Source organism: Typopeltis vanoorti, chromosome 1 (assembly GCF_054136105.1).
Source record: "Typopeltis vanoorti isolate ZY-2024b chromosome 1, IOZ_Tvanoo_1.0, whole genome shotgun sequence".
In the NCBI taxonomy this organism is placed as follows: domain Eukaryota; kingdom Metazoa; phylum Arthropoda; class Arachnida; order Uropygi; family Thelyphonidae; genus Typopeltis; species Typopeltis vanoorti.
Window position 1 is genome coordinate 47,784,124 of NC_143549.1, and position 16,599 is coordinate 47,800,722.

Here is a 16,599-nt window from a genome sequence, read left to right on the forward strand (position 1 = left end):
CCCTTATTGCTAACTTTTATATGTTACATTTTGAGCAACATGCTCTAGATTCCTCTTCTTTAAACCCAAAGTCTGGCTTTAGATATGTTGACGATGTTTTCACGATCTGGCCCCATGGCTGCCTTAGCCACCTAAACAAACAACATAAACACATACAGTTCACAATTGAGATTGAAAAACAGAATACACTTCTGTTTCTAGATACACTTGTCACTCAGCTTCCATCTGGCAGTCTTTCCTTCATGTTTACCAGAAATCGACACATACTGGCCAATATATCACATAAACTCCTACCACCACCTAACACAAAAACTAGGTGTCATTAATATTCTAAAAACAGGGCTTTGAAGATCTGCTCCAATGAACAAGCGCTGAAAGACGAATTTAAATTTTATCAGCAATACTTCTCTAAAAAATGGTTATAGCCAAAACACTATTAACAAAATTCTCTACAAGACCTCAAGGCTACAATAAAACTATAACCATTCCTTACATTAAAGGGACATCAGATAAAATAAACAGAATACTACAGAAATACAACCTCAAAGCCACCTTTAAAACTCCTGCAAAATTAAAAAGTTTATTCAACTCATCCAAAGACCCACTCCCTCCGCTGGCCCACCGTTGAGTATACCATATTTATTGCACCTGTAATCTACCATATATAGGGGAAACAGGACACACAATTCCTATCAGACAAAAGGAGCACAAACGACACATTAAATATAATAACTATGGTGAAGCTGGCCTTTCTGATCATGCCCTGAACACACACAAAACACGGTATGAACACAAATTTAAGGAGGCCTATGAGTTTCTTATCAACCACCCCAATCTGAACAATAATGATGATCTAAAAATCCCAAGCATATGGAAGGCACATATTCTACCCAAGGAACCTTTCTCCCTAAGAGTTAAACTATAAACAGGACTGTAGATAATCCGGAATCTTAAATCTAATATGACAATTGTAATATTAAAAATAGGACATGATTGTTATGTAAGAAAACTATCTATAAGAGAGAATGTTTCTCTCATGTTATCTTAAATAGAATTTAGCTTAGATGTAGTTTCTAAATAATTAATTAATTTGTAATTCTATCTATATTTTTTTTTCCACTAGAGGTCATGCCAGTAGAATAACCAGTGATCAAATCATTGTTTCTTTATCTTACTGTGTGAAATGTAATTCAGCTTGTCCTTGTATATCTGTATATACTCCAGATGATGACGTTAATATGAAGGTCGAAATGTCAGGAAATTAAAATAGTTATTTATAACACGGTTGTAAAGTCCATAATTTCTAAAATGAATGCTGATCACCGTGCAACATTAAAAGAAGACAGATTGACAATTTGTACATTGCAGACACTAGCAAATAGGAGAAAGTGGGGGGTGATATGATTGATGGAATTTTTCAAATTATGGAGGGCAGGGAAAGGATAAGATGACATCCTTGGAAGCATAGAATGAATGCTGCTAAGAAGGGGTGAAGGCTAGATTTTTCTCACAGAGGGTGTGTGTATGTGTGATTGGAATGGATTGCCATTGGATGTTGTGAGTGCAAGCAGTGTGAATAAATTCAAGAATAAGTATGATAGCTGGTGCGTGTAGTATGCGGCATCCCTCGATGAGTCTCTGACTCCCTGGAGGTCTCTCTTAATAATAATAATAATATCCTGACTGTACTGTATCTGTATATTTTGTATACAGATCTGGTATGAATTTAAGAAGAAGAAATGGAAAAAAAGAAAACTGCTACCTCTTTACTGGATGAAGAAACTCTAATAACTTGTCCTCAGGTGTATGAGGACAAGTTATTAGAGCTGTTGCACAATCTGAATAAGAATTCTGCAATAGGATAAACAAAGATAAACCAGACTACAATTTCATACTTACAGTGTATGGAATTGTAGTCTGTAGACAGAATAAGTTTCCTCAATGGCTAATATTTTCAAAAGTACATCCCCTTCATTTCTGTATCATTCCAGATTGCACATACCAAGCTTCTCTTCTAGGATGTGCCAAACAATTTTTTCTGGGATAAACCAGTTTCCTGGGTAAACTGGAGTACAGTCCATCACAATCAACTGCAAGGAGTCCCTGAAAACTCTCAATATGTTCATCTGAAATTGTGAGATGTCTTGCACTGCAATATCATCTGGGTGATCTTGCCCCTACAAGAAATGCACTGACCTATCTAGCAACAGCCCAGTATGGTAGGGCACTCTCACCATAGGCTTTCCTAAGGCCATGATAACAAGCTGATCATGGTTATACCTCATGCAACATGGACCTTGATCCAGTATCGTTGTTCTAATCTTGTGAACATACCTTAGAGTGTTGCAAACTGAGATGTTAACTTTAACCACTTCTCCACACAAGGACACTAGTTAGAATGGGCTGTGTTACCTTGTGTGCATGTACACTACATACAACTAGCGTATATATCTGTCAAGAGTAACAATTGAGTTACCAACTATGTCTCCTGACAGTGTTGCAAACTAACTTTACTTACAATGCTCACAGCTTCTTCTGTATATAAGTTAAAGAAAAGTGAGGACAACGAACAGCCCTGCCTAACTCCTCTCTTTATTTTAACAGTTTCAGAATTCTCATCTCTTCCATTTCTAGCTGTTTGTTTTGAGTACAAATCATATATAGCTTTCTTGTCTCTCTAGTCTATGCTAGCTCTTTTTCATACTTATGAATTTTTCCCAGTCTTCTTGTCAAATGCCTTCTCTAATTCATTTCTGTATGATTTGTCTTATGACATAAATTGTCTCTCTTGTCTCATACTTTCCCTAAATTCCAACTAGTCTTCACTTAGGTTCCCCTCTGCTTTATTTCTTAATCTGCTTTGTATTATTTTGATAAAAATTTTGAAGCAATCGACAAGAGGTTAATGGTGAAATAATGTCTATCGCTAGCATTTGCTTTCTATGGTAAAGGGATTATTACACTTTGTTTGAAGTCTCTCATTGTTTCCCCTTTTCTGTAAAAACTTTCTTTAATAAGTTCAAATGGCACAGATTTTATTATGTCATCAGCTTCCTTTATCAGTTCTACTTTATCATCATGACCTGATGCTGATGCTTTTCCACTGTGTAGTTGGCAAAGTGCACTTTCAAACTGCACTTTAGAATATCATATCCTTGATCTTCATTTGAATCATCTTTTTATCTATCACATTCATATGTAAATACTGTCTTCATATTGTTTCTATATCTTATGGTTCTGCCAAGATCTAATAATTTTCTTGTTTAATCACAGTACGTCTGATTTTCCACAACATTGCATTTCTTTTATTAACCCATTAACATATAAAGACGTCTGTGACAAGTCTTTTGTTTATTGCGCAAAAATTTATTTTGACGTATCGCAGACGTTATGAAGTTCGTGTCAATTTCAAACGAATTTAGAGCCAATTTAAAAAATAATTTATATGTCAAAGGGTTAATCTCTACACAATGTATATTTTTTCTACTTTCATCACATTTTCAATCTCCTGGTATATCTTTTGTTTATCCACTTTTCCTTTAGTCTTCTGCACTCTAAAGTAATCATCTTCCTTAATCTTATATATTCTTTTATTTTGATCATCTATCAATGAGATCATTTTGTTTGTTACCTAAGTTTTTCTAGGTTCACCTTCTAGGTACTTTGTCCAGGAATTTCTCTGCTGTTTAGTATATTGTTTCCCTAATCTTATATTATTTTTTTTCCAGCAGTTTTGCTTATGGTTATTTATTTGGTTTCATTTGCCCATCTCCAAAAAGACTTATATTAATTTTTTATAGTTGTATTTTTTCAATTGATTCACATCATAAATTTTTATTTTTGAGATTTGCAGCTAGAATCTGAGATTATTCAAACTAACTAAATTATGATTTGCTCCTGAGTAAACCTTATAAGATTTAACTTGGTTCTGGATTGTTTTCTTTGTTATTATGTAGTCAAGGTAGTATCTTCTTAAAAAACCTGATGAACAGATAGACTTCTTCCTCTTCTCTGAGACCATTTTAGAAAATTTTGAGCAATCTTCAGCTATTCTGAATAGGCTTTCAGATCTAGTGTCAGTCAACTGTCTGATGCCAAAGATCTTATTCATCTTCCTTGTCTTCTTCTTCCATTTATCTTCCTTTTTATAATCAATTGAAGTATCTTATATTTTTCATTATGAAGGAGGTGACCAAGATATGCAGTTTTCTTCTTTTTATGGTATCTAAAAGTTGCTGTGATTTCCCCATTTGTTCCAGTACATCTTGATTGGAAGTTTTTGAGGTCCATGGATTTTTAACATTCATCTACATAACCACATCTCAGATACTTCAATTTTTTTTTATTGATGTTGTCTTCATGGTCCAAGTTTCTGCATCATACAGCAATACATACCACACGCATAGCATGTGATATGTACTGCTGTTTAATCAACGCTGTGTAACCTCACTAAATTGAAGTTACACAGTGTTGATTTAATCAGGAGAAAATTTTTTCTTCCCATTTCAATGTAGCTTTTATTTCCATTTCTGAGTTGCTTCTTTATTTAACCAAGTAGAGAGCTTGCAGGATGATTTAAATAGGCTATGACAGTATGGACAAAACATAATGGATGTCAATTTAATGTGGGAAAGTGAAAAGTTTACAAAGATTACAGGCTGCACACACACACTTCATCAATTTCTCCAAGAAATTGATGAAGCCAAGGAATTGGGGGATAGCAGTAAATAGAGAGTTGAAATTTAGAGGGCATGTTGCTAAAGTAGCCAGGATAACCCATAAGATTACTTGGTAATTGAAGAACACACAAACGAGCAGAAATAACGGAGTTATCATTCCTTTTCATAACACCGTGATACGCCCACATCTGGATTACTTTGCTTAGGTCTGGTCGCCTGGTTTTCTTGGGGAAGAGGAAGTAGTGGAGAGGATCCAAAAGCAATAGACCAAAAAGGTGAGGCCTGTAGAATGCTCCCTATGAGAGTACTGAGAGTTTGTGGGGATTGCAAAAGTTGGTTGATAGTCAAAAAAAAAAAAAAAAAAGGGGGTGGGGGTGAGATGATAGAAACATTTAAGTTACTTAAAGGATTTTATAGGATTAATGCCAAGGGGGCAGAACAAGAGATTATCCCTGGAAGTTGGGTAAAAAGTGTGGTTAACATGGGCATGAGGAATAGATTTTTTCACTTGGACACTGGTGGATGAATGGAATGGAGTGCCTTAATTAGTTGTGAGTGCTTTGTCAGACAATTCATTATATGTTTGGATCACCCACGATGAGTCTTAGGGACTCCACAGAGATGACTGTGCAATAATAATATTCACAAATCTCCAAGTAATATCAAGCATGTGGAATATTGTTTAGAAGGACACAGTGAGAAAAGTAAGTTACACATTTTGGTAAGTATGAGAAGAGTATACTAAGATGGAGACATTTCCAATAAGTTACTAAGATAATCTTACACAACAAACAATTGCTCACATTCATAATGGAAGGAGAAGGAAAGCTAGGAAAAGTTACAAACAACTATTACTGAAGTTTAAATAACAGCATGATTAGTAAGGGATTAATTTTTCACATCAGGAGCTATGAGTAACCAAAATGTATAACAGGAATGCATATTCACTCTACTAACTTTGAATAACTGAAGAAACAATATAGTAGATATAATGAGATCAAGAATGGTCCACTTATTCACTCTAGTGCCCTTAGGAGGAATTTAAGAAAACAGTATTTGCAGGAGTGAGATCTAGAATGGTCCTCTTCTGTTCTGACCTGAAGGTCCATAGAAATCCAGTAATAATAATAATATCTGTCTACTAGCCATTTTAAAGTCATTCTCTATTAATAATATATTAATTAAATAATTATATATTCATTTAAGTTAAGGGATATTACATCCCATATTGTTTCATAGCCGAATAAGAAACTCAAAGAGTTTCATGCCGAATATAGAAACTATATATAGGATATAGTTTCTATATAGAAGTTTGGCGAGTCCAAGCATAAGCAAATACCTGGATAGTGCAACACATAGCCCATTTGGTAGTGCAACACTGAGGCAACTCAGAGCAAGGGTGGAGCAAGCTCCGATCAAGATTGAAGAATTGATTGATTGTATTCCGATCAATCTTGATTGTACTCCGATCAAGATTGATTATATGAAGTTTTTATAATTGATTGCTTCATATAATTAGTAATTATATATTCATATAGAGAAAAATAGTAAAGCAATGTGTGTTAGAGTAGCCTACTGGTAGTAAAGCTGTTTATTGGACCATAAACAGGTTTACTGCTACTAGTCTGTCACATGAATGATATCTTCATAATCAGAAATCAATTTATTTTTATAAACGTTTTTATTTTATCAATGCCATGCATACATTTAAAGGATCATAAAATCTATAATGCAGCAATGACAAGGCAGAAAGAAGGAATCTGATTATGTATCTCTTCAACAGCTAGAGATTACAGTTCATGGGGAAAATGGAATGAAGAGAAAATGCCAGCTACCTCTCTGTTACAAAGAACACAGGAGAATATCTCCATCCAACAAAATTGCATGGCACATCTTCTTGTTCTTAAAATGGCTGAAATATCATTCCTCTCCACCAATGAAATATTTTTTGCAAAGCAGCTAAGAAACACAAACACACACTAAGAATCATTACACTAATGACTTGCTAGATTAGAATGCCATCTAGGATAAGAAAAACCTCATATTTACATACCTTATATTATAGAAGGATTTTTTATCCCACAAAAAAGATAAACTTCCAGGTAATAACACTAATCTCATAGCTTTAGGAGCTACAAAATGGTAGCTGAATATTAAGTCAAAAGTTGACACACACATCATGGAAGTTTTGGTAGAAGCTGATGGAAGTTTTTTTCACTTGGCTATGCTACCAATTATATATTTGGTTTAATCCTTTATCCAAATGTAAGCAAACAAAGTTTGCACATGAAGTATTTTCAGGACTAGAGCAATTCATGATAAAGGTGATATAAGTTCTCATCACTTGCCTTAGTATCTCCCATAATGCAAAGCACATCTTGCAGACATGTATAATGCTATGCATTAAGAGAAGGGCCATTACCCAGACCGGTTTCGACCTTCACTGAGGTCTCATCAGTGGGAGCCACACCCAGAGGTGGTGATACTAAGGTGGAAGAAATGGAGAAGTCATATTTACCTATACATGTTGCCAAAAGGTGTCACACTTTATTATTTAAATTCTCTCGATTAGAGGTAAGTTGATGGAAGATTTTTCACTTGGCTATGCTACCAATTATATATTTGATTTAATCCTTTATCCAAGTGTAAGCAAACAGAGTTTGCACCTGAAGTATTTTCAGGACCAGGGCAACTCGTGGTAAAGGTGGTACTAAGTTCTCATCACTTGCCTTAGTAGGTCTTAGTATGGATCTGGCTCCCACTGATGAGACCTCAATCAAGGTCGAAACTGGCCTGGATAGCAACCCTTCCCTTAATGCACAACATTATATATGACTGCAAGGAGATGTGCTTTGCATTATAGGAGATACTAAAGCAAGTGATGAGAACTTATACCACCTTTACCACAAGTTGCCCTAGTCCTGAAAATACTTCAGATGCAAACTTTAAGATTAAACCAAATATACAATTGACACATGCCTGATTATCTTATCATGTGAGGCAATTATAGCTAAGTTATATTGCTATTCACTTAAAAAATAATAATAAAAAACCCATCCCTTATATACATTTTGTAAACAAACTCTACACTACACAATTCATAAGAAATAAACAAAGAACATGAAAAGTTTCAATTTGACAATGAAACTATATCCATTAAAAGATTCTTTATTCTTGATTTCTGTCTGGTCTGTAATGAGAAACAACTGTTAGTGGACTAGTGAAATCCACAACTGAGAGTACTAAAAACTAACTAACTTAATTCAACTCAACTCAACTCACTCTCTCACTAAAGCTGCTCTATATCCAGATAGCACAATTAAGATAATTTAATTTTTAAATGTCTTTTAAATTTTACTCTAAAAAATATGCATACCTCTCTTTCATTTTCCAATAATTCATCAAGTTCCATCATTTCACGCTGTTTATTCAGAAGCTTTGTTGTTAAAGGAATATTTCCCTCACTGGCATCAGGAATTTTGCTAAATTAAAAAAAAAAAAAGTATTATAATTGTTAATTAATTCAGTTCAAAAATATTGCCAAAATTGGCATTACAAACAAGTCTGTTTGTTTGTTTATTTTCTCCCAAACAACTGTATTTTTTGTCTTCTTTATTTTACCTGAGCATGATTTATAATGTTAATTTTGACATAACTAATATTTTTGAGCCCACTCAAAAAAGTTTATATCAGGCCTCTTGAATTCTCTTCTTCCACCTTCTCTACACTAACCAAATCCATCATCCTCCTTATCAAAAATTAGATACCATCAAAATGTTGAGATCCGTCAAGTGTACACATCATGTTTTGCAAATGTCCTCTTTTATACTGGTTATAATTGCCACCTTATGAAGAAAATACTAAATAATTATAGTATTTGCTCTCAATTGCCTTGAGAAGACATTCATATTCTCCATTCTGTATTTTTTTTTTTTTTTATGTTGCTCCCACCCACAAAAAGGTTATTTGCTAACCTACAGTTTTATACCATGGGTGAGTTAAGGAATTTTTTTTTTTATCAATTTTTATTTATTTATTTTTTTTTTTTTTTGTATTTTTTAATTTAGACCAAACATGGAACTTTTTCAAGCCACTTCAGGTCTCCAATATATGGGGCAGTGATCTCCCACAGCCAACCAGGAAGGCAAGGTTCAAGATGTATGATAAAGGTTTATCAGAAAAAAGTCAGCTAGGTATCTAAATAATGATCAATTTACAGATCACCTTCTAACAGATTCACTTAACAGCTTTCTGTATTATCCTGACATCCAGCTTCATTCCATCCTATAAGAGCGTACCAAGCATCTGGCTATCAGATGGTATCAGTAGCTGTATATGGTGAAGTACGACAGGAATCTTTTTTTTTGAATCACTACTGTTTAACTTGAATGTTAATGACATTGGGACTAACTTAACTGGAGATGTACAAATGTTTGCTGATGATGCAAGAGTTGGGACCAGCTATGAGAAGTAGCTGAATATCTGAATAGATTATGTGCGTGGTGGGCAAATGAGTGAAGCTTTTAAGTTAATGTTGCCAAGTGCAAGGTTTTGAAATTTAGTAGGCATTAATAGAGAAATTTTGAAGGAGGTGGAAGAGATGAGATATCTGGGAGTGAAGTTGAACAGAGATTTAAGTTTAGAAATCACACTGCTAAAATTGTAAGAATATCACAACAGATGGCAATTCTGACAAACTGAGGAGTCAGCTTTCAGCAGTGCCATGGCATAAGAATTGGGAAGTTAGTGATGTTTATGATGTATTGCAAATGGTCAAGATGTTTGAAGAAAGCAGTATCAGAATGCATACCCAGAGTCAGAAGGATAAATCGGGTAGGAGTAAGATAGATGAATAACTTCATTAAGCAGAAGTTACACACAAACAAAAGTTGCAGAGGGCCCATGAGCAATATAAGGCACAGGCAAGAAGGGTGACCTGTATGGTAAGGGAGACCAAAGTTAATTATGAGAGAAAGCTAGTTTATGAGGCCAAAAGAAATCCTAAAAGTTCTTTCACTATGTGGCAAGTGAAAGGAGGAATGACTACAGAAGGATGACTTTAAAAAGTGCTGATGGTGAGGAGGTAACAGAAGCAAACCAAAAAGTTCTTTCACTATGTGGCAAGTGAAAGGAGGAATGACTACAGAAGGATGACTTTAAAAAGTGCTGATGGTGAGGAGGTAACAGAAGCAAACCAAATACTGAATGAGCATTTAGTAGGGTGTACCATCTAGGTTGTAATATTACAATAACAATGACTGATAGGAGAACAGAGGATGAAAAAATGGGAGTGCTTAAAATATTGCAGAATTTCAACACAAACATAGCCATGGGATAAGATGGCATATTATTATTATTATTATTATTATTATTACGGGTATCTCCATGGAGTCAGTAGACTCATCGCGGGAGACCCAAGCTAGCAAAACAATATCTGTCATATCTCTTCTTGAATTCATTTACAGATGAAGAGCTCACAACAAAGTCAGGCAATGAATTCCACTCATTCACCACCCTCCAGGCAAAAAACCTTGTTCTGACACCTTTGTTAACCACACTCTTCTTTAATTTCCAGAGATGACCTCTTGTTCTTCCATCACTATCACACAGCTGAAACATTTCCCCTGCATCAATCCTATAAAAACCTTTTAGTAATTTGAATGTTTCTATCATATCCCCTCTTCTTCGCCTATCAACCAATCTCTGCAATCCACAAGCTCTCAATCTATCAATGTAGGGAGCATTTTTTATATCACTCACCAACTTGGTCACTCTTCTCTGAACCCTCTCCACAGCCTCCTCATCTCCAAGGAATCCAGGTGACCAGACCTGAGCACAGTAATCCAAATGTGGAAGTATCAATGCTTTATAAAGGGGAATAATAACCTCTTTATCTCTGGATGTCAGTGTGTTCCTCAACAACCAAGTAATCCTATGTGCAATCTTGGACACCTTAGCAATGTGTCCTCTGAACTTCATCTCCTTATCTACCAATACCCCTAAGTCCCTAGCCTCATCAATCTCTTGGAGTACCTTTCCATCTATGTAGTACACAGCTGGTAATCTTTTAATCCCAAAATGCAAGACTTTACACTTTTCCACATTGAACTGACATCCATTTACTTTTGCCCATTTTACCAGCTTATTTAAATCCTCCTGCAAACTTTCAACATCAGCTTGATTTTTTATTGCACTACACAACTTTGCATCATCAGCAAACAACTGAATATCTCCCTTTAAGCCGTTTCCTATATCATTTATATACAAATTAAACAACATTGGCCCAAGCACAGAGCCCTGAGGCACACCACTGGTCACCTGCCTCATTCTGGACTCGGCTCCTCCATACACCACCTTATGGTATCTCTCCCTGAGCCATTCTCCCCATGTATTGGCCCATGTATTATGAGAATGTGCAAGGGAATTATCAGATCCTCTAACAAAGCAGTTTAATTTAAGCCTCACCACTGTGAAAGACCCAATGGAGTGTAAAAAGGTCAAAATAGTCCGACTACATAAAGAAGGCTGCAAGACAGAAGTAGCAAATTATAGGCCAATCAGTATTCAGAAGTGGTAATTAACGTATTGAAGAAATTGGTGCAAGATAGAATTCAGGACTGAGTGAATGGGAATATGATACTCTGTGAGAAACAACATGATTTCATGAAGGGAAAGTCTTGCCTTAGCGATTTGCATAATTTTTATAATAAAGTGATAATAGAGTTAAATGAGGGAAATGGCTACTCAGCTTAATGCTATAAAGCATTTGACAAGATATTCCATGAAACTCTATTGCATAAACTGAAGCAAATGGGGATGAATATGAATCTGGTAATTTGGATTAGAGGGTAGCTGCTGGACATATATCAAAGAGGGGGTTTATGAAGAAGTTTTATTATTATTATTATTACATGATACCTCCAGAGAGTCCAAAGACTCATCGAGGGAGGGCATCTACAGCTCCGTCTCCACCAACTACAATGAACCCCAATTAAACCAACGCCATCTACCGTCCACCACCATTACTAGTATTTTCACAGACGATCACAAACATCCATGCCCATGGAGGAATTCAAACTTGCAACCTTTTCTCTGGAGAGCAGATATGCTAACCACTCAGCCAACCAGGCCGAGTTGAGTCCAGGAGAAGGCAAGTGACTAGTAATGCACCATAGGGTTAAGTACTTGATCCTCTGTTGTTTGATTTCTTTATGAATGATATACGAAATATTCATTTATTATTATTATTAAAATCTGAACCTCCATGGAGTAGGAGACTCATCGTGGGAGGTACACACCTTTGTACACGATGCTTATCCAACTGTGCTTTAAATTGATTCAATGCATCTACATCCACAACACACTCAGTCAATGCATTCCACTCAACAACCACTCTCCATGCAAAGAACCTACTCCTCACTCTTCTGCTCACACCCTTCTTATACAGTTTCCAGTGAACCCCCACTCCTATTCTAAAAATCTCTTCCATGTTGACCCAATAACAACCCCAGACTAGCTTATGTCTCAATCATATAATGTTACCCCCCCCTTTCCTCCTATTCACGAAACTCTGCAACTTAAATTCTCTCAATCTGTCCTTATACTCCACATTCCAAAGACCACTGACCACCTTTGTAACTCTTCTCTGGTTTCTTTCCAACATATCCTCGTCACCATGAAAACCTGGCAACCAAATCTGTGCATAATAATCTATACGAGGCCTGATCAAGGATTTATACAATGCCATCATAACCTCTCTATTTCTGCACGTCAGGATTCTCTGCATCATTGCCATTATCTGAAGTGATATCTTTACAACTTGTGCAATGTGGCCCAGAATCTGGCCTCTGAGATCTCTCATTTCCCCGCCAAGTGCATACATTGCATTCCATTGTTGCTTACCAATCTCAAAACCTTACACTTTGCAACACTGAACCTCTCCGTCTCCACCACTCGACCAACCACAACTACCTTCATCATCTGCACCAACGCCATCTATTGCCAACCACTAACACTACTAGTATTTTCACAGACAATCACAAACATCCATGCCCACGGCAGGATTCAAACCCGCAGCCTTTTGGCTGGAGAGCGGATACACTAACCACTCGGCCAACCAGGCTAACAAATTTTAATGGGGCATATGCAATCCATAGATTGCATGTGCACCATTAAAATTAGTCTTTTATCAAAAAATTAATTTTATTTACTATTCATTTAATCAAACTAAACATTACAAATACATTTTGTACAAAATTATTAAGAATCAAAAAACAAGAGCTTCTGTGTACATCAGATTCAGTACTTTTTTTTTTTTCAAGTCATAAATAGATCGATAGATTACTGCATAAGTTGATAGTTAAACTAGAGTGGATGAGGTTGGATATTAGATTAGTACATTGGATTGGAGACTGGCTATCTGATAGGTATCAGTAAGTTGTGTATGGAGGAGCAATATCCTGGAAGAGGAAATTCACTAGTGGTTTGCTTCAGGGGGTCAATTTTAACATACAGGTCATCATTAACCTGTATGTTAATGATATTGGTGAAGATTTGGATGGGGATATTCAGTTGTTTGCAGATGATGCAAAGTTGAGATGAACTATGAAGAGTAGAGAAGATGTGTCCTGACAAGAAGACTTAAACAGATTGTATGCATGGGCATGGGAATGGAGATGTGAGTCTGTGCTTGGGCCATTGTTGTTTAATTTGTATATAAATGATATAGGAAATGACTTACAGGGAGATATTCAGTTGTTTGCTGATGATGCAAAGTTGGGTAGCACAATAAAAAATCAAGCTGATGTTGAAAGTTTGCAGGATGATTTAAATAAGCTGGTAGAATGGGCAAAAGGTAATGGATATCAGTTCAATGTGGAAAAGTGTAAAGTCATGCATTTTGGGATTAAAAGATTACCAGCTGTGTACTACATTAATGAAATGGTACTCCAAGAGATTGATGAGGCTAGAGACTTAGGGGTGTTGGTAGATAGGGTGATGAAGTTCAGAGGACACATTGCTAAGGTGCCCAGGATTGCACATAGGATTACTTGGTTGTTGAGGAACACACTGACATCCAGAGATAAAGAGATTATTATTCCCCTTTATAAAGCATTGATACTTCCACATTTGGATTACTGTGCTCAGGTCTGGTCACCTGGTTTCCTTGGAGATGAGGAGGCTGTGGAGAGGGTTCAGAGAAGAGTGACTAAGTTGATAAGTGATGTAAAAAATGCTCCCTACATTGATAGATTGAGTGCTTGTGGATTGCAGAAGTTGGTTGATAGGGGATATGATGGAAACACTTAAATTACTGAAGAGTTTTTGTAGGATTGATGAAGGGGAAATGTTTCAGCTGTGTGATAGTGATGGAAGAAGAGGTCATCCCTGGAAATTAAAGAAGAGTGTGGTTAACAAGGGTGTCAGAACAAGGTTTTTTGCCTGGAGGGTGGTGAATGAGTGGTGGAATTCATTGCCTGACTTAGTTGTGAGCTCTTCGTCTGTAAATGAATTCAAGAAGAGATATGACAGATATTGTTTTGCTAGTTTGGGTCTCCCACAATGAGTCTACTGACTCCATGGAGATACCCATACTAATAATAATAATAATAATATTGAAAATGTAAAGTTTGAAAATATGGGAAACAAAGATGGGATGCAGAATTTATGCTTGGTGGGGATATATTGTTGGAGTTTGAAGAAATAAGAGATCTTGGGGTGATGATGGATAAGGATCTGAAATTTAGAGGAACACATGACCAAAATTGTGAGGACAACACAAAGAATTCTGGGAATGATGCAGAGGACACTGACTTGTAGAAGAAAGGAGGTTCTTGTTCCACTGTATAGGGCTTTGATTAGGCCGCACATGGACTACTGTGCACAGATTTGGTCATCTGGTTTTCAAAAGGATGAAGAGATGTTGGGGGGGGGGGGAGGGTTCAGAGGCGACTGACTAAGTAGTTTCTGATCTCTAGAATGTAGAATATGAGGAAAGGTTGAGAAGATGCAATTTACAGAGACTAGTGGTATGATAGACATCTACAAGTTAGTAAGCAGTTGTTATAAGATCAATGTTGGAGAGAAAACGGTGGGAGATCGGAGGGGGGAACCAGAGATCATCCCTGGAAACTGTATAAGGAGGGTGGGAGCTGGGGAGTGAAGTTTTTTGCATACAGAGCTGTGAATGATCAGAATGGCTCGTCTGAGAGTATGGTGTCTGCAAAGAATACTGCAGACACTACTTATACTTTGGTGTCTGCAGTATACTATCTTATACCGTGTTTAAGACACAGTATAATGAGCTGTGTGTGTATGACAAAAGGACCTCCTAGATGAGTCTTTGGCTCCATGAGACTTGAGATAATAATAAAAATAACTAAATTCTAAAATGGCTATTTTTACTACAGTGTTATATTTAAAATCAGAAATTGATATTAATGTATATCTAACATCAAGATATTACTAGAATTTATTAATATAATTAAATTCTGTCATCTGTTCTTTTTACTGTATTGTGTTTATTACTGATATTTAGCATCATGACTATTTAAATATTTAGTAGTTAGTCAATAACAATACTTTATTATTAACCCTGTTTCTTTTTGGCATTTACTGTCACAAGAAAGGTAATTTTCGAGAGGATAGAAAGGGCAAGAAGGGAGGGGAAATGATACTGGTGATAGTATGGAAATAAGTCCACATAAAGCAGACATGAAAGAAGGAAAATAGTAGCACTGGTTATGAGGCAGTGTGGTGTAACGTGGAGGTTGACAGGAAGACATATTGATGTTGCTGAAGGGCATGGGATGTAGGGTGATGATGAAGAGATGTATAAACAACTTGGATTAGTGAACAAAGGAAGGGTAATTATTATGGATGATTTTAATTATCAACAAAAGTAGATGGCAGTATAGATTGGAATGAAGAAATAGCATTTAGGAATAAGGAAAATTAATTTCTTGAGTTCTTCAGAGATAACTATCTCAGGTGGCATGTAAAGGAGAGCACACGAGAATGAAGAGATTTAGATTTCATCATATCATCAGAGAATGTAATTGTGAGTAGGATTTTACACTTTCCTCCCGTTGGTGAGAGTGATCATGAAGTGATCGCCTAGGTTGAGGCTAGCCATATGCAGATTTCTGTGAGGATATATGTGAAATTATAAGGCTAGTGATTATGACAAGCTTAGGAGACAGCTTCAAACTATAGCATTGAATGAGGAGTTGAGTGGTAAGGAAATAAATTCTGCTTGGGAACCAACAAAGAAATACATAACAGCATCAATGTGTGAATGTATTCTGAAGGCCAAAAGGCTGAATATGGTAGGTATTCCTTCTCATTTAAGAAAAACAAGTAAGAAAAACAAATAGTGTAGTATGAGCAGAAATTGACAAATAGACAAAAAAAAAAAAAAACTAGAGGAATTTTTAAGATATGCGTCAAGTAGAAGGAAGAAATGATCAGGGTAAAATGATGTTAATGGATGAAAATTGTAGAATGGTAACTGCTGCAGAAGACATTGTTGATGTATTCAATGATCAATATATCAATTAATAAGGGTGTTTCATCCTGATCAGAGCTGAATCATGAGGAACTTAAGTGTCAAGGACAGAGGAGAGGATGTCTTAATTATGAGTAAGCAGAAGCTATTTGATGAAATAAATAACCTTTTGATGTCAATAAGGCAATAAGCTTTGATGACATATCACCATTCATCTTAAGCTCATCTTATGGATGCAAAGTGCTGGTGTAGATGAGGCAGTTTGCGGATGAGGTTGAGTGGTGGAGGCAGTGAGTTGTAGAGTAGGTGCCCTCCCTCAATGAGTCTTAGGACTCCCTGGAGGTGTCAAATAATAATAATAATAAAATAATAATAATAATAAGGGAATGTTCCAGGAAACTGGCATAGCATTGG

The 16,599-nt window shown here is 36.1% G+C and overlaps 1 protein-coding gene across 1 annotated transcript in view; it reads right to left on the reverse strand.

Moving 5' to 3' along the window:
* LOC150109953 (coiled-coil domain-containing protein 42 homolog) overlaps nucleotides 1-16,599 on the reverse strand; it is a 196,528-nt gene that overhangs the window by 177,799 nt on the left and 2,130 nt on the right. The window contains exon 2 of the mRNA XM_090400490.1: nucleotides 8,056-8,161. Within this exon, the coding sequence (XP_090256616.1) occupies nucleotides 8,056-8,161 (106 nt within the window). The remainder of the gene's footprint in view (nucleotides 1-8,055; nucleotides 8,162-16,599) is intronic.